At 31.8% G+C, this 24,084-nt stretch overlaps 1 protein-coding gene across 1 annotated transcript in view; it reads left to right on the top strand.

Annotated features, from left to right (window-relative positions):
• Positions 1 to 24,084, top strand: part of COL4A1 (collagen type IV alpha 1 chain) — a 193,773-nt gene that overhangs the window by 103,709 nt on the left and 65,980 nt on the right. The window contains exons 3-21 of the mRNA XM_051984186.1: positions 1,815 to 1,904; positions 1,993 to 2,037; positions 3,327 to 3,371; positions 3,480 to 3,542; positions 4,639 to 4,692; positions 4,863 to 4,889; positions 8,419 to 8,502; positions 9,896 to 9,958; positions 10,961 to 10,996; positions 11,483 to 11,524; positions 13,005 to 13,091; positions 13,816 to 13,842; positions 14,018 to 14,068; positions 15,433 to 15,477; positions 15,573 to 15,626; positions 16,982 to 17,023; positions 18,543 to 18,627; positions 19,124 to 19,159; positions 21,222 to 21,386. Of these exons, the coding sequence (XP_051840146.1) occupies positions 1,815 to 1,904; positions 1,993 to 2,037; positions 3,327 to 3,371; positions 3,480 to 3,542; positions 4,639 to 4,692; positions 4,863 to 4,889; positions 8,419 to 8,502; positions 9,896 to 9,958; positions 10,961 to 10,996; positions 11,483 to 11,524; positions 13,005 to 13,091; positions 13,816 to 13,842; positions 14,018 to 14,068; positions 15,433 to 15,477; positions 15,573 to 15,626; positions 16,982 to 17,023; positions 18,543 to 18,627; positions 19,124 to 19,159; positions 21,222 to 21,386 (1,141 nt within the window). The remainder of the gene's footprint in view (positions 1 to 1,814; positions 1,905 to 1,992; positions 2,038 to 3,326; positions 3,372 to 3,479; positions 3,543 to 4,638; positions 4,693 to 4,862; positions 4,890 to 8,418; positions 8,503 to 9,895; positions 9,959 to 10,960; positions 10,997 to 11,482; positions 11,525 to 13,004; positions 13,092 to 13,815; positions 13,843 to 14,017; positions 14,069 to 15,432; positions 15,478 to 15,572; positions 15,627 to 16,981; positions 17,024 to 18,542; positions 18,628 to 19,123; positions 19,160 to 21,221; positions 21,387 to 24,084) is intronic.

The raw sequence follows: 24,084 nt of genomic DNA, 5'->3' as shown, positions 1-24,084 counted from the left end.
CTCAAAAATTATCAATAAATCAACAAACATTTATTAAGTCCATTTTATGATGCTGGAGATAACAAATGCATAACAACAAATGATTATATTCTCAAAAGTTTATTTTATCTATTCAATCTAGGTCTATCCCTTCACTTTACAGATAATGAAAATAAACTCTAAAGAAGTTAGGTAATTTTTATCTAAGATTGTATAAGTAATGAATATGAGAATCAGGATATAAAATCAGGCCTTCTGTTTACTCCTTTTTTGTATAATTTGAATATTGATGTTTTATCTGACAGGTCTACAACAATGTAATTAACATTGTCATAATGACCAGGCTCCTCCTGGGAATTTATAAGCATAAGATCATAGATCTGAAAGAAGCCTGAGATATAATCTTGTCTAATCTCTTCATTTTAGTGAGGAAACTTCTGAGAGACTGAGGTATTTGCTCAAAGATATAAAAATACATTCAGGTCTTGAACTAGTGTTTTCTACTTCCAAAAACAGAGATTTTTTCCCCCTACACCATACTGCCTTTTCATTGATCACATAAAATTTGGTAGTTTTCTTAAAGCATCAGTTTACCTTTTCCATAACTTTGTGATGTCAACTTCCTAATACTCCACAATTTTTGTCTTTTTTTGACTTTCCCTCTTACTACTTTCCATCATGACACTCTTTACTATCTAGGCTGGTCTTCTCTGTACAATACCCTTCCTACTTGTTCTGGCTTCTACTTGTTTATATTGTGTCCCTTGTCTGGAATGTCCTTCTTCCTCTTTTCCACATGGACACGTCTTAACTATTTTAAAGCTTAGTTGCAAGTCCTACACTGTTCACGGAATCATTTTATTGTGATTTTTAACCCTTCCAGTATATAGTGTTTTTTGTCTTCACTTTTTGTTTGGCCATCTAAGTATATAATATCATATGCCATTTAAATGTTTATATGAGCTTCACTTTCTGACCCTTATTGTAAACTTCTTAGGGTGGGGCCATGCCTTATATGCCTGTGTATAACCCACATTTCTAGAATATTGTAATATTATGATAAGCACTACACATAGAAAAATTAATAGGATCTATTGTATACAACAACTACTTTAGTAACAAGCAAAAGACCCAAATTTTTAATCATACTATTGATTGTCTACTAACTTCTTAGAGGCTCTATGTTTATTCACATAACTAAATGATAACTAGAAGTAAGGGATAGCATAGAGGAAGTCTTCACCCAAAATCTTAGAACTAAATTATAGCAAAGGTTTACTCTGTCAGATTATTCACATTATTAGTCAATTTAGGAAACAAGACAGACATCAAAACAGTTGTCTGATGAAATTATCTTATAATTTGGTAAATATATAAGGTATAATATGTATATCATACATCATGTGTATATAAAATTATGTATTAGATATGTATATATTTTTATTCATTCATTTATTCAGCAAAGATTTTATGTATATATGTATATATGTATATATATATATATATATATACACACATACATATATCAGCTATATGCATTTAATTATGTTAGTTGCTGTAGAGCACATAATTCCTGCTCCAAAGGAATTCATGGCATAGTAAATTGTTGTGATTTTCGTTATTTGTGCTTTATTCTTGAAGAAGACCAATTTATCAAGATGGTGATATCTTCACTTGCAAATGAATTGAATTTTGTATAGCAAATAGAAACAATTTCAAAACAGAAATTCTACCTCAACTTTCTGTAATTTGAAAGCTATTTCAAAGGAAAAAATTTTGAGGAGGAATTTCTTTCAATTAATACTAACTTGCATTTTTTTTTTTTAATTTTTCAGGGTGAACGAGGTCTTCCAGGCTTACAAGGTGTTATCGGGTTTCCTGGAATGCAAGGGCCTGAAGGTCCACATGGGCCTCCGGGTAATAAGGTAGATAAATTGGATAATTATTAGGTTCTGAGATATTCAAAATTCTTGCCATTATGGACATTGATAATGCAATTTTATTGTCTTACAGGGGGATGCTGGAGAACCAGGACTACCAGGAACAAAAGGAACGAGAGTGAGTATAATAATCAATTAAGTTTTGTTAGTCACTATGTATTGGGTATGATAAGAGTAAGGCCTTAAGTGGGATAGAGGAATTTCATGGTTTTTTCTCCTTGTTATTCCTGTTTTTTAAATTCTTTAACTGTATCTTCTATAATCTCTGAGTGAATACTCAGGAAAAATGGCTTCTTTTATTTCCTCTTATTTTTTACATTTTTTTTTCTTTCTCCTTTCCATATAAAGCTCAAATAGATAAAAGGTTTGAGGAGTATTTAGTAAGACTATGGTTGGTGGTCAAAGTTGGTGATAGGGAAGCTTTCTCATTCCTTTCCCAAATCTATAACAAAGAGTACTATGAAATTCCTTGTTGCTAGTTCAGTAATTTAGAACATTCACTTATCCTTATTTTTATCCCATTTTATCTTTTCCAAATATTTCCTATAAACAAATCTTGATTTTGACTTTGGGAGATGATATCATTAAATTAAAAATTTCTCATTTATTGCAAAGTAAGAATATATATTGTTAAAATTAAGTATCATTTTCAAAGATAAAATAGCTATCACTTCTAAATTTTTTAAATATTTGAATCCTGTAAAAATACCAAAATTTTTAGGAATTTTAAAAAAATAGTGAAGCATTTGAGACAAATAGCTACGTTTCAATACACACACACACACGCACACACACACTTATACACAGAATATCTATGTACATATAAATAAAAGATAACCAAAATAACATAGGCTTATAAAGGATGCTAACTATCTACAAATTTTAGGGTAATATTTAATTTATATTAAAGTTAATATAAATAGTTGGTAATTAGAGGACAAGCTTTTGAAGGATTCAGAAGCAATTCCCTATAATGTACTAAAATCAGTGTGATATTCTAAATAAAATTGTCATATTTTGCTTTAGAAATGAAGTGCTTCAACATTGGGTAAATTTGTTTCCTTGATGCCATTGCTATCTTTATAGATTTTAGTGTGAATTGGCCTGCATTTTGTATTACAAATTGTAAAAGAATAAAAGTCCAAATTTTTATATATATGAATGAAAATCAGTGATGAGCAGTATAATTTATGTATTTGTCAAACACAGGTAATTTATTTAGGTTTAGTAGGAAATGTGCCTACATCTGATGACAGGGGTTCATTCTGCCCAGTTGGATGATGGCTAACATGAATAACATGAATGTCATTAAAGCATCAGAACGACTTTACTATAATGACATTTTGAATAAAGGAGTGGAGATATTGTTGCTATAAATTAATTCTATTCTCCTTTTCTTACTTGTAGGGGCCACCAGGCTCATCTGGTTATCCTGGAAACCCTGGACTTCCTGTATGTATATGAGTCAGATATTTAATTATTTTAAAATACTTTTCCTTTGTACAATGCTATTATCAGGGGATTGCTGAACTGGTTCTTTCTTTATTTTGTTGATTGCAGGGTATTCCAGGCCAAGATGGTCCACCAGGTCCTCCTGGAATCCCAGGATGCAATGGTACAAAGGTAAATTAAGAGTTTTAATCAAAGTTTATGTCTAGTGAAATTTTAAGTAATAATAGATGGAGACAGTGATAGAGTCAGAGAGAGAGAGAAAGAGACAGAGTCAGAGATTGAGAGCGACAGAAACAGAGAGAGAGAAGAAAGAAATAAGAAGAAGAAAGAAGATGCAAGAAGAAGAGGAAGTGAGGGAGGGAGAGAATCAGAGAAACAGAGACACACACAGAGACAGACAGATAAAGTAACAGACACTAGTGTATTATGGATAGTCTTGGAGTTGGGGACACCTGTGTTCAAATTCGTGCTCTGTTACATTAGCTATGTGTGAGTGTTCCAGACAACCCTCTTAAGCATTGGAAAAGAGATTTTCTTCACTAATTGTGCCTCAAAATGATAAAATTTTAGAACTGGACAAAAAAACCAATATAACAAACATTTGTTTGTCTTGAAAGCAAAAGCTAATTATTAATAATAAATCAAGTTGAGTTGTGTTAATAGAAATTTTATTTGTCAGATGGGATTCAACTCATTGAATCTTGGAAGGATCTTGCCTAGAAATTATGTGTTTTAACATCCTAATTTTACAGATAAGGAAAAGGAACCATGGAGAAGTAAAGTTATTTCTAAGTTACTGGCAGAGCTGAAAGTAAGACCTAGAACAGATGGCCTGTCCAATGCTATTTGCTATCCCAAATTGCCTTTCTCTAGATGCTTTATTGGTTGAAGAACTCCAGTTTCTTCGAATTAGATTCCAAGACATGTTCAATCCATTCTACACAATTTCACTTTGAAGTATCTTTTTAAGCACTACCTTTCCTACCTGAATCAGTCCTTAAATTATACAAGATAGCTAACATTCTTATATTTTATCTCATGAAGTACTCTCTTACCAACTTAATGGAAACAAGACTGTCAAATAGCACTCTATCTTTAGAAAAGAACTAAAACCAAGGGATGATATATTTTAAGCACTAGTAGAGTTTTCCTAAGTGATTATAACTTTTAGGCATGATTCTAGAATCTTTTATACTACCATTCCCTTCATCAGGAAATGATGAGGAATACACTCTCAGAATAAAGAATTTGTCTCTGCTCTTTTTAGGGTGATAGAGGTCCAGTGGGTCCTCCTGGTTTGCCTGGATTTTCTGGGATAGCAGTAAGTAGAACATTTTAAAAAATGAAATATTTCTTTGATCATATTTCATCTCTTGGCACTTCAATTTCTCTTCTTGTCCCTTTCCCTACCTTTTCCCTATTAGTTTGTATAGTTTGATTTTTTGTTGGTTAAAAAAAAACAAATATTAACATAAGCTATTTCTTTTCTAGGGCCCCCCTGGATTGCCAGGAATGAAGGTATATAATAATTAATAATTTAATTATTTGTAGGTAGCCTGATTAGAATAATTTACTTAATGATATTTAATTTTAAACAGTTCTAAGTCAATCTCTGTTCAATATTGTTTTGGAAAGTATTAAGATAATGTCTTATGAATTAAAGTAATTAGAATCTTTAAGGGATAAATATTGTGTTTTTTCAGTTCACTTATTTTTTTAAAAAAGGACTAGAATTATCTTATTTATTGGCTAAATATTTCTTAGTAGACTCATTTAAATGTCCTTCCCATGAATTTTGTGAATTTAATAATTACTCAGGGATTAGATATAATTAAATGATAAATATTTGATATCATAGTCCTTTTTATTCAGGGATCTAATTCATCTTGTTTTCAATCATAGTCTAGTATTAGTTACTGACAAACATTAGCATCTCCATGATCTCATCAATTAACCAGTTAACCACTCAACAAGCATTTATTAAGTTGTGACCCTAGCCAAACACTGCATACCAATGGTCCAAATCACCTTCTTGAGAATTCTGTGTGATTTTTACCCAGGTCTTTCCAATAAATCTTTTATAGAGAGAAATTTGTACAATATATTGGAGACCTTCTTCCAGGTCTTTTTACATTTCATCACCAATGCAGCAGCATTCAGACTGACAATAGTCTTGCTAAGTGACATGGCCACCTGGTATCAGTCATTCTATCTCATTTTCCCCTTTATATTCAAGGGGGCATAATCCTTAGAAGCATGAGAAAGCAGAATAATTGCTTTACTATCTTCTAACCAAGTACCTACCAATACCAGCCAATGATTTCATAACTATTAGCAGATCCCTCAAACTGTATTGTGTTCTTAAATTGTTCACATGATGACTTAGCAAACTTCCAAAATTGTTGGAACAAAGGGGGGGAGCAAAAGCAAATTCTAGAGATTGAAGAGAAACATAATTTGTCTAAAGTTATAATTAGAAATGGCAACTTATTTTACCAGAAAGAAATATCTATAGGAGGAAGAGGAAAAAGATGAAGAAAGAAAGAAAATTTTGAAACCCATGAAAATGAAAATGGATAAAATACAAGCATTTTTGTTCTCATCTCAAAAATTTCATAAAGATGCATTATAAATACTTGTTATTGCTGTTTAGTCTTCTGATTGTTTACATTATTCTTTATGAATCATGTTCTCATGAGTACTTTGGCAAATGATCACTGTTCCCTGACCCATTTTTAAACCTCATTTATTTTTGACTTTATTTTCTCACACTCCACATATTAAATCAATTGCCAAATTATGCCATGGTTTTTTTTTAACCTCTGAAACATTTCTTGCATTTGACCCACCCTTTGTAATCACACAGTCACCAATTTCATTAAGGTCCTCATCATCTATCACTTTGAATAGTACAATTTTCTATTTAGTTTTTCTGACTCAAGTCTCTACCCACTCCAACTTTGTACAATTGCCAAAGTAATTTTTGTTAAGTGTAACTTTTACTACAATATTTCCTTGGTCAAACACTCTAGTGACTGTAGCTTCTAAGATAAAATAAGAATTCTATTATATTACTATGCTTACCATATCCTACACTTTGGATAAATTGGCCTTCTCATCATTTCTTACACATGGCATCTCATATCCTGTCATGTCTTTACATGAGACATCTTTTGTGCCTTAAATGCATTCCCTCATTATGTTTACATTATGGAAATTCCATCTTCCTTCAAGATGTAGTTCAAGTATTATACTCTATATGAAGTTTTTCTCATTCCTCCAGCTACTAATATCTTTCCTTCTTTCTCTGTGCTAACACTGACATCACTGATCAAGACTCTTACCTTGCCATTCCCACTTCAATCCATCCATTATTCAGCCACTAAAGTGAATTTTCTAAAGTACAAGTCTAATCATGTCACCCCCTACTCAATAAACTCCAGTGCTTCCCAATTGCCTCCATGATCAAGTATAAAATTTTTTGTTTGGCATTCAAAGCTCTTCATAACTTAATTCCTTTTATCTTTCCAGTCTTTTTAAAATTATACGTCCTCACATATACTCTTTGATCCAATGAAAGTAACCTTCTGGTTAATCCACAAATAAGACACTCTATCCCTTTACTGTGCATTTTCTCTGATTGCCTCCAATGCCTGTAATGATTTCCCTCCTTTGCAATGATTATTAACCTCATTGACTTTCTTTAAATACCAACTAAAATTCTAACTTTTAGAGGACAATTTTCCCAGCCTCTTAATTCCAGTCCTTCTCTCTATTAATTATATCCCATTGATCCCTTATATAATTTGCTTTGTGCATAATTGTTTGCATGTTGTACTCCCGATTAGAGGGTAAACTCCTTGAAATGACTGTCTTTTGCTTCTTTTTGTATCTCTAGCTCTTAGCACACATAGTACCTGGCATATAGTAGGCACTTAATAAATGTTTATTATATATATATAATAAACATTTATTTATATATATGTGAGTCTGTGTGTGTGCATGTATATACACACACACATATATATATATAATAAACATTTATTTATATATATTTGTGTATGTGTGCATGTATATACACATATAAATATGTTTTTGTGTGAATACATACACATAGAAGTTTTCCTAATTATCTCAGCTGTTTGAGAATAGGAATAATAATTGTTATTATTTTTGTGTGTGAGACGATTGGGGGTTAAGTGGCTTGCTTAGGATCATAAAGCTAGAAAGTGTTAAATGTCTGAGGCTGCAAGTCCTCTTGACCCCAGGACTGGTGTTCTATCCACTGCACCATTTAACTGTTCCATGAATTATCATTATTTTTATTATGTATTTTTATCCCTAGTACCCAGCATAGAACATGGTACATATTAGGTACCAATTCATGTTGTTAATTGATGAATTGTTTTTGTGGAATAGAAGACAATTTTGTTCCTGAAAGATTAAGTCATTTAAATTGGAGTCATGACATTCTTCAACCATTTTAATCTTGACTTCCTCATGAGTAGCTTTAAATGAGCCAGAGTTGCCCAAAGTTGCCTACCTCATTGTTTATCCAGGATCATTAAAATCTAGTGGCAAGGCAAAAGTCAAGAGAGCTGATCCAAAGGGCTGAAATAGCAGATTCTGGTTGAAGAATGTCATAATAATCTAATAATAATTCCTATTCTCAAACAGCTGAGACTATTAGGAAAAATTATTGAATTAATATTAGATATGACATTAGATATGTCATATTATTAGATAAATATGATGCCATTTTTTAAAAATGAAGGACAAACAACAGTGTGTGAAAGTAACAGTAAAAGGAACTATGGATCTATTCAACACAGTAGCCTTCATTTATGTGGCAAACCTCATTGATCATTAAGATAGACATTATGCATGAAGCAATTAAGTCATAGCCTGTTTTCTGTGCATAATTTTTAGCTGGCCCATTCATAATAAAATGTTCTTACTTGACAGATTTTAAATTGTTGCTTCTTGTAGTTGATTATCTCTGTAAACTCATCATAATAAAAAATGTGGTTTGGTTTGGTTTTTGTAGGGAGACCCAGGTGAAATCCTTAGTCTAATCCCAGGCATGCCATTGAAAGGTGAAAGGGGATTTCCTGGAGCCCCTGGACCAATGGTAGGTATAAGATAAATATATGCAGGCATATACTTGTATCAGTTTATTGAGTTTATAATTTTTAAATTTGTTTCTTTTTCTTTAAAAATTCTACTTTTTTTTGTATTTCCATATTTCTAACTATAACCCTCTTCCCTCCTTTAATCAGAGAACTCTTTATAAGAATAAACAGAAAAGAAAGATTTATAAAAAACAATTTTGAAAAACTCAATTATTAACTGAATATATTATTTGTAGTTACACATACTCCAAATCCTCTTCCTTTGTCAAGGAAGCCAGGGACTATGTTTTCATGTTTTCTTTTTCAAGGCTAAATTTGGTTTTTATAATTACACTATATTCATTTAAAAAAAATTTTCATTTACATTGTTTTAATGATTTTATATATTGTTTTCCTTCTTCTCCTTGTTTTACCCCATATCTGTTACATATAACTCTTCATACATCTTTGAGTTTTTCATATTCATGGAAATTTTTATGTAATAACATTTTATTTTATTCATGTACTGTGGTGTGTTTAACCATTCCACAATTAATAGATAGGTACATTTGTTTATGCTTCTGCTCCCACAGTAAGTATTTTTATGAATATTTTAATGTTCCTGGAACTTTTTTTTCTGAACATAATTTCCCTTGAGTTACATACCTAAAAAAGAGTCCTTTAGGTACCTTAAGTCAAATGGCATAGACATCTTAGTCATTTTTAAAGCATCATTCCAAATTACATTTCAGAATGATTTGATCATTTCATAACTCTACCAACAATTGTATTAGAGTGTCTATCTTTCCTTAGCTCTTCCAATCTTGACTGTTCCAGTCCTTTTCTATCTTTGTCAATTTCTTGATTATGAAGTGAAAATTTTAAATTGTTTCTTTTTCTTTAAAAATTTTACTATCTTTTTTTTGTATTTCCATATTTCTAACTATAATCCTCTTCTCTCCTTTAATCAGAGAAGTCTTTATAAGAATGAGCAGAAAAGAAACATTTATAAAAAGCAATTTAAAATTTGTGATGGTGATTTGGATGGTTTTTTAATGATTTGTGATTCTTCTTTTGAGAGCTGTTTTTATATTTGAATTATTTATTCATTTAGGAGGGGCTATTATTCTTATATATTTGTTCCAATTCCCTAATTATCTTGAATCAGACCTTTAACAGAAATATTTGATGCAGATTTCCCTACCAATAAATTATCTTCTTATCCTAATTACATTTACTTTGCTTATTCAAAAGCCTTTCTAATTCCATGCAGTCAAAATAGTCTATTTTATCTTTTATAAGAACTCATATAAGCCTTGTTTCATAAAAATTCTCCTTCTTAGCCATAGATAAGATAAAAAATGCTATCTCTCTACTGATTTTTGTGATTCTTTCCTTCTTTTTAATAAATAGGGTCCAAGAGGAAACCCAGGGTTACCAGGCATGGATGGTCCACCAGGATATTCAGGACCACCTGTAAGTTTCTATTTCTGCTACCTGTGAGTAAAACCTCTTTGGAAAAAGCATGGAGAAAAGAGAATTTACTGTATAATGAAGTCTCATTAAAGTATCATTAAACAGCTCAAATCAGGTGGAGCAATATAACATTGTCTATTAAATTTTGTTGGGTAGACACAAGGAGACAGTTTGTTTGAAATATTTTATTTTTGTCATTCTTATAGAATGTCTATGATATAATTGTTTTTGTTCTGAATTTTCTCCTACCAGTGTTAAAATCTTTAGAGCAATAGAAGAGAGGATACATTGTGATGTTGCTTATAAGAAAAGGAGATAGGGAATGAAACTTTTATTTCACTTGTACAGTGAACTGTGGTGAGAAAACTTCCTTTACTGGTATAGGTCAGCCCCTTTTTTACAGTTTATAGCTTTTGAATGTTGAGTAGAGCACTTAAAGGTAAACGACTTGACCAGAATTACACAGCCAGTGAGAATCAGACATAGCATTTAACCCCAACTCTTCCTGTTAGCTTTCAGTTTTCTATATCTCCATACATTATATATATATATATATATATATTTATATATACACATATACACATGTACATAGACACAGATACACACACACACACATATTCATTAATCGCACAAGATTATCTAGGTGTTAAATAATATCTAGTGGCCATCAAGATTTTATGCTCTGAATAAGTATAAAATTAAAAGAAATATTTGTCCTGTAGTGCAGCCTAATTAGTGATATAGACAGTATATAGAAACACAAACACAAAATATTAAACAATTAATATTAAAAAAAGAACTAATGTCAAATTACTTAATGTTATTATTTTAATTTTAAATCTATCTATATGTAAAAGACTGTTATCTACCAATAATAATGATATCTAGGATCAGACTAAGTAATCACTTAGAGGGATAGTTACTGAAGTAGTCATTTAAAATGCATCAGATTGTTTTATGTATCTTAAAAGATCTACATAATTAAAATGTCTTCTTTTATAGGGTCCACCAGGTCCTCCAGGACTTCCAGGTGAAAAGGTAAAGATTTTCTAATGTTTTTGCCTCTTAAATAATTTGAATCAAATAATTATAAAATGTCTTATAATTTAAAAAGTGGAATTTTTGCCTGTTTATTTAAAAAACTTTCAAAACATGTAATCTATCTCCCATAGATCACGAATTCTTTGAATGCTGGTGTCTGTTTTTGCCTTTTCATTTCGCATAGTGCCTGGAATATTATAGGCATTTACATGCTTGTTAATTTGACTTATTCCACTACAGAGAATTATGATATTCAAAGGTCTTTTCAACTTTTAAAAAAAATTCTCTATTAATGGCCTTAAAAAAGAATCTTCTCATAGAGATTGAATATAATATAGTTATGATATTTGCAAAAATTTTGAGGCAAGCAAAATCCATTGCAGATTTGATTCATTCCATGTTATTTATGCCTATTTATTTATGTATTTAATTTTGGAAGATAGAAACTCCTATAATAATATAGCTTTAATTTTTAACCAACAGGGTCAAATGGGTTTGAGTTTTCAAGGACCCAAAGGTGACAAGGTAAGTTATATTTGATTTCTGTTTCAAAATAGTAGGGTATCTCCACTTTTTCCCCCTAGTTCCTATGCACAGCAGGAGAGAGCACAGCAAACAATAAGAAAATTTAATTTTCAAATTGTAACTGCTACTATTATATTCATATTTTTCTGTGTATCTTTTTTCATCTTTTTCATCTTTTCGATCTTTTTACAATGAAAGCACCCAAGATACATTGGTATGAAGGTAGAATGAAAACTAGGTTCTTATAGTGATAGATATAGTACATTTTCATCAATTGTTTTCCCTCTACCACAACTCACTTGGTTTAGGATCATAACATGTTTGCTTTTTTGGTAAATGTATTTCCCTTCTCAAAGATATATCAAATCCACTCTGCACTATGTATAATTTATTTATCTCAGTACTTTTCATAAGCAAATATCTACTTTTATATTCCACCGCTTTTCTTGATTTAACCAAACCACTTGTGACTAGTCCATAATAAAAATTACCCACCTTGATACAACATAAGAAATTGTATCAGCTTAATGAAAAATGAAAATATAAAAAAACCCTAGAACAAATAAACACTTGTTTTAAAAGCTGATGATCTTCATTATGCTCAAATATTTTAAGAGGCTAAAATTCAGGAAGATCTCATTTCCTAAGATATTAGGTATAGGACAAATTAAAAGAGAATTAACTTTTTTAAAGAAGTGAAAATATAATCAAATGATGTAATACAAAACTTGGCAGAATATTGTTCTGTTATTAAGTGGCAGTTAAAACAGGACAAATATATATTTATATATTAAGTGATTAATTCATGTAAGGTAGTATAATCCATGTAATTGATATGGGAAACACAAAGAAAGATGATAAATTGTCTCATAAGTAGTTTGCTATCATTTTGAAGAATGAAACTATGGAAAATTATATAACAGCAAACTTCCTCAGTATCTTTGCTAAGAAAACTCCAAATAAGGTCAGGAAGAGTCAGACATGACTGAAATGATTGAACAACAATATACATGTATATAATTTAAAAAATTGTTATATATCATACTAATATGCACATGAGGCAAGGAAGAGAGAAGAAGTCTTTAAAAGCAGGAAGAGCTGGCTTCAAATGCTGCCTCTGACACATAATGACTAAGTGACATTTCTCTGTACTCTAGGCAGTTGTTAGTCTATAAGTTGCAGAGAGGGTGTCAACCTTCATTAGTAGGAGTTTCTGATCTGTGAGTCCCCTGAATCAATAAAAGCATCTCCCTCTTTCCATGCCTCCCCATCTTTCTCTGTGTCTCTCTCTGTCTCTCTCTCTCTCTCTCATGCAAACATACCACACACATACATGTTATCTGATATTTAATGGTTTAAAAGCCAAAATTAGGACCAGATTTCTGCAAGCATTGCTATACCAGCTGAGAATGTATTGAATTTTTTCATTTTCCTGTGTCTCATTTCTTCACTCTTTTTTTTTTTTTTTCAAAATCAATAGGGTGAGCAAGGTGTTAGTGGACCTCCAGGTGAACCAGGACAAGCTCAAATAGGAAAAAAGGGAGATCTTATTACTCAGGGACCAAAAGTAAGTATGCTAAATTTAATAAACATTGATTTTCTGATTTTAAACATATCCCACAAGCACAAGGAACATGTGTCAAAATTCTTTTTTTTTTTCCACCAGAAGCTATCTTCAATTTTTTTTAACCTTATGTGTCTCTTAAAGGCCAAATTCTCATTTGTGTGAAGATTTTTTTTTTTTTTTGGTGAGCTTCTAATTGATTTGCTAGAATCTGAGGAAATGACTTAAATTCAAGAATGTAAGCAAAATTTTAACACAGGAGTTTCCCTCTTCCTTTACAATTTATTTTTTTTAATAATCCTCCCCCATGTATCCCGAGGAGTTTTTTTTTTTCTTTTTATACCTCTTGCCTCTCCAGCTGTATTCCAAGATTTACTTGTGGGGAATTGCTGATATTATAGAAAACTGTACCAGGTTTTGGGGTTTGGTATAGAGGTATAGAGGGCAGACTCTTTGGCATACTGAAGTAGGAGCTACAGTTATGTTACAGAAGATGTTGCTGGAATAATTCTTTACCACATCTGTCTACAATCCTCTTTTCTCCACTTCCTCATGATAAAAACCATAGCACAATTATTAATCAAGCTCCAGCTTCTTGTTTCTTTTTTAGTACATCAGAGAAGACTTGTTAATTTTATTCTCTTTTACCTGTCTTTAGTACTAAAGCCTAAACATTTGATGCAATATTTTGAAAATTATTATGTATTTTGTGTTTTTAATTCATTAGGGTCAAAAAGGAGAACCTGGAGCTCCTGTAAGTATTAATTATTAAAAATATCTTTGCACATAGAGATAAAATTTTATTAATTATTTAAAAATTAATAGATTCATTGAAGGCAAATTTTTATTATAAATAAAATATTATCCATGTTAAAATTATTTGAATAAGATAGCATATCTAATTTTCCCCTTCCTTTTTTTTTTTAAAGGGAATGCCAGGTGAAAGAGAGAAAGGTGAACCTGGCAAACCAGGGCCTCGAGTAAGTATCTTTTATTATCCTCTCCCATGAATCTCATTGCTTATAATCAAACATTTTTTCACTACAAATTCTATCATAAAGTCATAAAAACGTGAAACTAGAAAGGGTATGCAGGATCATCTAAGAAAGCTTTTCTGGATGCTACATGGAAAGGTAGTAATTGTTTTCTGGAAGACCTCTAGAAAAAGGCTAAGAACCAATAACATTTAAGTGATTTTGAAGAAGTGACAGTAATATTCTTCTGTATTTCTGCTAAGGATACCATCCTCTTAACTAGTCTTACCACTGCAACATTACCTTTGATTCTCTTCTTCCTCATTAGCCCTCACTAATCATATGTTTCCAAGTTCTGTCAATTCTTTCTCATCAATATTTTTCTCGCCTGTCCTTCTTCTTATTTCCTTGGCTATTACTCTAGTTTAGGTCTTCATTAACTGCTTAAAATAGATTTTATCGATTTTTTTTTACATTATTCATATTTTCTGTGGTATCATTGATTTTTTTACATTACTCATATTTTCTGTGGTATCATTCCTTCATTATTTCTCTGTCATTCTAATGTTACTCCTTTCTAATGTAGCCAACACAGCAGTGTTAAGATTATCTTAATATACAACAGGTTAAAATCTATAGCATATACCAGATAAAACCCAAACACTTTAGACTGGCATTCAGGGTTCTTTTAATCTGACTCCAAACTACATTTTGTGCCTTATACTCTTATCATTCTCCCTATAGACTTCAAACTAGATTTGACTATTTCCTGAACTCACCCTACTCTGACCTGTATCCATGCATTAGATCACATCTTCCTATATTCCTAGAACTTACATTTCTCCCTAATTTCTGTCATTGAGGCTGACTTCTAGTCTAGTCTTATCTGCTGATTATACTATCCTCTCTTCCCAAGTTAGAATTAATCTCTCCTTTCTCAGATATCACATCCTCCTTGGTACTTTGTCTAATCTCTCTTTGCATATAGTTGTAAGCGTATTCTTGTTATGGTAAAAAAGATTGTTGGACTTGAATGCAGAAATCTAGGTTTAAGCCTCAACTTTTTGACCCAAGCAAGACAGTTTCTTGTATTAAAAAATGTGGATTTTTTAAAATTACCTATCTTACAATGTTATTGTCAAGAAAACACTTCATAAATCTAAAATGTCATGTAAAATCTGGCTGATACTAACTACTTCAGGGCAAGAAAAAGTGTCATTCATTTTTGTATTCTCAGGGATTTGATATGTGCCTAATACAAGTGTAGCTGAATTGAGAGACTGAATATTTTCTTTTCATCTTTGAATCAGAACTGTAAGGGTCGTGTCATCATTTTATACTTTGCTAATGGTTCATTCTCTGTTATCTAGGGAAAACCTGGAAAGGATGGTGAAAAAGGAGAAAGGGGGAGTCCAGTAAGTATTTTCACAGATTTTTTTTGTCTTAATATATGTCCTTATATTCACCTTTACAACATACCAATGCAATTTTTTCATCTATTTATTTTTAGGGTCTAAAAGGTGATGCAGGATTCCCAGGAATCCCAGGCCAAACAGGTGCTAAGGTAAGCACAGAATAATATTTGAATTTTAAAAGTTACTTCCATTGTGTAAACTATCTTAAAATTAATTTGTGCATTAAAAAAATTAAACCAGAGGGGCCCTTAATTTTCTTAAAGCAGGAAAGCCAATGACCTACTGAAGAAAAAAAAAATCAATCAAGAAACATACTAGTAAATGGCATTTTACTTTCTTTTACTGTGTATAGTTTGTTGTTTTTATACATTTTGAATATTTTACTCTTTTTATTAAAATTTAGAATAGGGAGGAGGGAAAACACAAAAAAAGTAATAGTACCTTGTATTAATATAGTGATTTGCATTTATAAGGAACATTTAGTACATTAAATTATAGTCCTCCTGAAGGAGGAAAGGGGTTATTATTGCCCCATTTAAAAAAATGCAAAAGTAGATTTGGAAGGGTTAAGTGATATTTATTCTCCAAGGTAACTGAGAGAGTCTTATTATTTCAGGGCCTACCATATTTCTTCACATTGCTCATTATAAAAGATATTCATCAAGTCTTTAAGGAGAAGCTTTGAGTAGTATATGAAGAGCTGGCCTTTAGCTCAGGGTCCCCTTTATTTAGTTTCATTCTCTGACATATAATGACTATCTGATGTGGGACAACTAATAGCTTCTCAGTGACCCAGGTTAATTTGATAACCTGTAAACTGAATAGTTGACAATATGTTTTGGTAGAGCAAATTTCCTTATTAGCAAATTCCTGGCACCCATAAAATTACAGGTTAGGACCCCCAAATCCCCAGTTATTCATTATGGTCATTGAAAAGTGAATTAATAAACAGAAAAAGATAGAAGAAAGAAATAATTTTAAATGTTTGCTGAAGTTTTCTTTTCATGGAATATAAAACTTTACAGAACAACTAGGTAGCAAAATGGTTAGAGTGTCAAGTCTGAAGGCATTTTCCTAAATTCAAATCTGGTTTCAGATATGTAATAGCTATGTGACCCTGGGCAAGTTACTTAATCCTGTTTGCCTTAATTTCTACATCTGTAAAATGAACTGGAGAAAGAAATGTCAATCCATAATTAAATATTATTTGTGATTCTTAAGGGGATTTAATAATCAAAAAAATAGTAATAGTAATAAGAAAAATTTTGTGAAGTGAATAGCCTACTTTCTAATTTTGAGGTTTAAGGATTTTCATATACTAAGTTTACTTTAATTAATCAGTTAGCATTTATTAATATTATTGGAAATTATGAAATAAAAAAGAATTTGAGGGGAGCATATACCAGCTCTATTTTGTATAAATAAAAAAACATTAAATATCATCTCTCATTATAGTCTAGTTTTTGCAATAATAAAATAACTATGAAATTCATTTATTTTGTAGGGAGACAGAGGATTCCCAGGCCCTCAAGGATTACCAGGCCCTGTAAGCAAAATGAATGTTATGTGTGTATTTCTTCTATATTTTGATGCTTCAGATTCTTGATTTCTCATTGTGAAGTCTTCCCTCAATTGATGTAAATCATAAATGCCAATCATCTTGCCTAAATAGATGGTCTTTATAACAATTACCATTCTTCTGCAATCATTTTGTTATTGAACCTTTTCCCCACTTGCTGTACTCAGTTGACATACACACAGTCTCTGAAGACAGTTACAGCTATATTTAAGACAGGCTTCTGTCCAAATTTATATGTACCATGGTTGAAGAATCCAGGGTTACCTCCACAGTCTTCTTAAGAGGTGAGAGTAAAGCCTTTGTTAGGGTGAATATCTATAAAACTGTTAAACAAAAGTGCAAGAAGGCTAGAGCTCAGCTGTTCTATTGGAATTTTTCTAAGACACATTACCATGATGGTTTATATTTTTGCACTCTGCCCTTGGGGTTGTCTATAGATAAATACAGAAGTGATCAATTAATACCCTTTTTGAACAATGTGGAAACGGTCTTAGAGCCATTCTTTTCTTTTCTTTTTTAATAGTCCTGATTTTGCATATCATTTTAAAAAAAAGTATATGCTAAAAATGATATTTTTTGGTATAAGGATTTTTGGCCTATTTTATTTGATTTTTTAAAAAATTGTTATTTTATGTTTAACATGTATAGGACTACCTGCCAGCTATGGGAGGGGGTGGGGGAAAGGAGGGGAAAATTTGAAACAAAAGGTTTTGCAAGGGTCAGTGTTGGAAAAATTACCCATACAGATGCTTTGTAAATAAAAAGCAATGACAAAAAATAAAAATGAAAAATGTTATTTTCTTTTCTTTTCCAGAGAGCCCAAGATCTCTAAAACAAACACGCCCCCCAAAAACACATCTAACTTGCTATAATATAAAAAGTAGCAATGGTGTGTGTGTGTGTGTGTGTGTGTGTGTGTGTGTGTTGACTGAAATTAATCTGAAAACACTTGGTTTCATAGCTTCTCAGTAATGTAGTATTTGAGAGAATGATTTATTAGGTAGAAATAAAGGCTTTAAATCTGTTTTCCGGTTTGTCTATCTGCTATCATCTCTTAAGGCTGGCTTTAAGGAAAAGCCTTCTTTTAGTGTGGTACCTCTTTATTATCCATTGGTTTTCTAAGAATGTAATCTATTTGCCATGGTTAAAATATGTGTGCTCTTAAAACCCTTGGGCTTTTTTTTCTTCTTAATGAGGGAAAACAAACCAAAATAACATTATCAACATTGATATTGACTATTTTGCCTCTGCCTAATTACTTGACGGATTTCTGTGTTAAGAAAACCTGAGAAATTTGAGGTTCTCTACATTCATAGTTACTCTTACAATTTAATATCCTTAAAGGGAACTCATTATTTTACTTGCTGTAAGGTGTTGAGCTTGTTAGTTTTCAGGCAGAACAATTTTCTTTACATTTGTAGCCATAATCTTGATGCCATTCTGTAGATCTTAGCATTCATGGATACTTTTCCCTACTTTGATATAGGTGATAAGCACACAACCAGGGGGTGAAAAAGGAGAGAAGGGATATCCAGGTGCTCCAGGATTAAAAGGCGAACCGGGTCAAAAAGGTTAATTTTTAAAAACTCTTTCTGGTCTGAATTAGTTCTATTAAAAAACATTTGTGTAATTGGCAGAATTATATAGCGTAACTGAGATTTTATCTTTATACCATAAACCATGTCACATTTAATGTGTTTATATTACAAGTTTATATTATAATTGCAAATTTGCTCATGTGGAAAGGGGTTTTGGGGACAGTGCATAATTTTTTTTAGCAACTTAAATAATTGGTCATTAAATTTACTCTTGAAATTAAATTGACAGATAGGAAACAGTATTGACAGAAGTATAGAAACGTGTTGGTTATCAGTTTTGATCTTGTCTTTCTGTTCTTTGGGGGTACATAAAGCTCATGTAGAATTATTTCTTTTTCTTTACCTTTTTGGTACTTTTTCATGTCCTTATTGGTATGAATATTTATGGGTATGGCAGACTTGAACCAATCAAAATGATAAATTTGACTAACTAAATTCTAATATCCCCTTTTTTTGTCTCTCTCCTTAGGTTACCCAGGTATTCCAGGCCAACCAGGTCCTCCAGGTAAAAATTCAATTTATAACAGGATTTTCTTTTACTATTTAATGTAGATTTCCTATTTTCTTTAGTATGTAATGAATGTTACAAATCTTCATGGAAACTGATTTGCATATAGTAGAAGCTTAAATCTTTGTTGAACAAAGAAAGGAATTAATGAAGATAAAATTTAACTATTCAAAATGTTTCTTTTTGAGTAATTTGGGAGAGAAAAAACATGCACAAATATGCTATATATATACTTAGATCCACAATCCATTTGAACATCATATATGTATATATGTGTATATATGTACATACATATGTGTGAGTGCATATATATGTATATACTTACGCAGCAGAATTACTGCAACAATATCTTTTAATTCTGTTATATTTTGAATATGGTTTCTCTTTAAGCTACTTTTTTTAGACTACTAACCCTCCTCCAGAACCTCTAATGACCTTGCGTAGTCTTTTTTTTATCAAATCCTGACTTTCTCTGACTTCTCCCTACATTACTTGTGTGACTTTACTTCTTGACACTTAATACAAAATCTTTATAGCAGTCAGACTACTCTCTGTTCCTTGCTTTTCTATCCATTATGTGAATTATTGTATTGCTACCAAATCTCTTATATAAATTCTCCTCCCTCCTTCCCATTTTTCAAAGTCCAATTCAACTCCAGCCTTCACAGTGAAACCTTTCTTGAATACTCTGGTAAAGATATTTGTTCTGTATTTTAATTTTAAGTTTTGTCCTGTAGCTAAGTACTTAGTTATAGTCTTCATAAGATAGTAGCATTTTGAACTACTGTCCTGAGCCCACGGTCTCAGGATGTACAATATATCTTTGAATTACTGAGTGCAGGTAAAATTCAGTAATTTGTTCAACAAAGGTCTGTGATTTTGTCAATGTCAGCACTCCCTCCACTGACACAGATTACAATTTCTCCACAGCTTAGTAGACTTACCCAATACATGCTCTTTCTTGATCTCTTTCTCCTTCTCTCTTCCTTTCTCTTTGTTTCTGCCTCCTTCCCTACCTTCTTTCTTCTATAAACCTTTCTCTTTGTCTCTTTCCCCCGCTTTCTCTCCCTCCCTCTCTCCCTTCCTTTCTCTCTCTGTTCCTCTCTGTTTCTCTCTTTTTCTTTCTTCTTTCCTCTATGAATCCCCTTCTCTGCCTCTCTTTCCTTTACTTCCCTCCTCTGTAAACCCTGTTTTCTGTTTCTTGTTTTCTTTCTCTTTCCTTTCCTATCCTTTCCCAAATATATACATGTGCAAACATGCATACACCTATAAACATGCACACATATATGTATATATTTCTCTGTATATCAATGGATGGATGGGCATATTTTTGAATATATATGGACCTATAATTTCAATTATATATTGATCTGGACTTATCATTTCATTGGTGTAAGTAGGGAACAACTAGTAAGGAAACTGTCATTACTAATGCACATAATTACTTGGCAATATGCATACTTAAAATCTTGAAATGGATAACAATATTCCTATATGCTGAGACCATGCTCCTTGTCTTCTAGCTTTTGATGATCAAGTACACACTTAATACATCTCTTTAGTCTCTACTTATGTTTCTATCTCCAGAAAAACAATCTATTTATATTCCTCTATTTAGTCTTAAATCTTCCTTTCATCTAATATCAATTTCTACACATAGGATTTTCATTCCCTTAGTAGAAATTTCATATTTCTTCTATTCCCTTCTGATTATAATATTTACTAATTTTTTCAGTTTAACATATTGACAGACATTGATGACTGTGCTTCATAAAAATATCTATATAGTTATTCATACAATCTGCATGTATGTTTTGTATTTTATCCATGCAGGTTCATTTAACTAGTTCTTATATTGCATCCAATGTAATATCATATGCCTGTGGGTACCTAATACATGTTCTTGAGTGATTATCTCCTAGCCATTTTCTTTTTGATTCAGTAAAACAAAATCACTTTGTTTAGCATGTGTGGGATTTTATGTTTGTTTGATTTTGTTTTTCAAGGGAATGGGTTAGAATATGTTCTTTTATGCTAATTGGTTATTTTTTGACCTAAGGCTTCCCAGTCCCCGGACAAATTGGTGCTCCTGGCTTTCCTGGTGAAAGGGGAGAAAAGGGTGACCAAGGTCCTCCAGGACAATCATTGCCTGGAACAAGTGGAAGAGATGGGTTCCCAGGACTTCCCGGGCCTCCTGGGCCTCCTGGTTTACCAGGCCATACAAGTAAGTTCTATTTAATTCAGTTTCCCTTGGAATTCAATCTATTCTTAGTGTTAAGGCTAGACAAAAGAGTGTGAGGCTTACTTAGAAGCACAAACATTACCTGTTGGTTATGAAACTAATTGTTCCAGAATAAGGAGATATGTTCTGACCCTATGGTTGACTAAAGATAAATAGGAATGGCTTTAAAATTCAAATTGTTAGGTAGGCATATATCACCTTTTGGAATGTCTCTATAATACTATTCAACATAGACTGAAAGTGTGCGTGTGTTATACTTTGATCATCATTCAAGGAGATTTAATTATTACAATATCAAGTGTAGCAGAATTAGAAATCCTTGCCTATTAGCTGGCATTAGACCTAAAGATAGCATACCTCACCAATGAAGCTGTGGAATATTTAGATAACTTGATAGAAAAATAAACTGAGAAAGTGAAAGATTCAATTTATTCTAAGTCAGCTAGCAGAATAATGGGTAAGAATGCTAAAACTCAGACTGATCTTTGATTAGTAAGTGTCTAAAGCAGGATTTGAATGGAGGTGTTCTTGACTTTAGGTCTGGTGTCTACTGGACTAAACTACATTTATTATTTTTTTTTCTCTCTTCTTTTTCCACTATTGAGGTAATAGGATCATAATAGAGAATAGAAAGGGATCTTAGAAGTCATCTAGTCCTCTTATTTTGCACGAAAAACTGGGGCATAGAGTTATTAATGACTTGCCTAAGGTCATAGGTTTTAAATGATATATTGTCCACCTCAAAACTTAGTTTTCCATGCTACTTGTCATGTATAAGTATGCTTCTGTTATATATATGACCTTTTCACTTCTCTTATTTGAATAGGAAACTTCAGATGAACTATCCTCCTATCAATCTACCTTAGACTTTTATAGACAATATAAAATAAGCACAAAAATCATGAAGTATTAAGGGATAATTTATAAATGAAAATGTTTTATATACACAATATGATTCAGACAAAGAGACAGCTTAAAGCTAATTGCCACTTTGAGGCATATTAATGGTTCATTAAGTGAAACAGTCTTCTTTCAAATTTTCTACTGAATTTCATGATTGTCTTCATTTCCCATATGGTTGCAATGAGCTCCAGGCCATCTGTGCCTGCAAATAATCTTAATAGATAGAAACTGTTCACCATGGATCATAATATTGATTTTTCTATCTTATCAGTAGAGTTTCCCTAGTTTTTGATCTGGCTTTTAAGTTATTTTGGCTTGATTTACCCCTTCACCCTATATTGCTTTCTCATCAGAAGAATACAGGGATACTATTCAGATAAGGAAGGATGGAAAGGTTCTCTGAAAACTATGTAAATTTTATTTAAATAAATAGTTAGTCTATTATAGGACTGAGATCTGTAAAAGACCTTAGAAATAATCTGTTTGAGTCTTTTTATTTTAATGTCATCTCTTGTGGACTTTCTTCATAAGACCAATAGATGGATTTGAGGAAGATAATGTGGTGTGGTATATCAAATAAGGAAGACTATTTCAAATCCTTCCTTTAACTTAGTAAGAGGGGAAAAAATCAATTAACTATAGGGCTTAGCATATCTCTAAGAACAGTATATGAATACTTGTAGTAACTATCTTGGAAAGTTGTCATGAGTATCAGATGAGACGCCATATACACACTCAAACACACAAACTCATATATGTACACATATCTAAATATACACATACACACACATTGCTTTGAAAACCTTCCTGATATAAGTATCAATGGTTATTATTAGATTTAAGTAGTAGCTAACAACTAAAACTACATGTGTTATTAAAACCACACTCTTCACAGAGAAGTAATTTGAGATTTTTTTTAAAGTATGATAGTTTATTTTTACTTTAAGTAGGACCTATAGGATTCAGTCAATTATACTGAAAACAAAAATGAAAAAAGATATAAATTACAAGAGATGGAAAGCACAAATCCAGAATCATTAGCTGTGGCTGACTAGGAAGAATATGGCTTTCTGACTTCCTGTGTTTTAATGAAGAGAAATCATCAAGAACCACCTATTTCTATCTCAGATTTTACTTACACTGCTAGATACTGGATTTGCTGGACAGTCTAACTCTGACTCAAAGAAGAGGATGAGATGCATTCTGTTGGGGTATTAAGTAGAAACAAAGAAAGGTTTGCTCAATTACCTCTGCTTTGTATCACCATAGAAAACACATTTGTTCACTAGCTGTTCCATACTGCACTGTTTCTTGTTCCCCAACAATGCACTCTAATTTCCACCAGACAGCAGAGGAGTCATAAACCAGATTGATTTGAGGACTACTGGACAAAGAAATAATATCAAAATAAATGTGTGACTTATCATACTTCAGTATCACCTCCTACCTAGAGCTCTCTGTCCCCTGCTTACAACATCACAAATAGATTTTTATAAACTTAAGAAAGAGCATTGCTGATAAATTCTTATCTGTTGGATATTTGGGATGCAGAAGTCAGGTACATGCTAAGAAGCAAGAGCAAAATTCTCTGTAATGGTTTGTTTTTTTCATTTTTCTTTGATTGAGTTAAAAAATAAATGTTCCATTTTATAAAGAGGAAAAAAACCTATTGTCTAGTTATAGACAGAAAGCAGTACTTCTTACCTTGAACCTACTTCAAGAAATACACCAGAAGTGCTTTGTATAACTAGTCATTGCCTGATCTACTAACATAAAA

Source organism: Antechinus flavipes, chromosome 3 (assembly GCF_016432865.1).
Source record: "Antechinus flavipes isolate AdamAnt ecotype Samford, QLD, Australia chromosome 3, AdamAnt_v2, whole genome shotgun sequence".
Lineage (NCBI taxonomy): Eukaryota > Metazoa > Chordata > Mammalia > Dasyuromorphia > Dasyuridae > Antechinus > Antechinus flavipes.
Note: the sequence above shows the minus strand (reverse complement) of the source record. Positions and strands in the feature narration are given on the sequence as shown.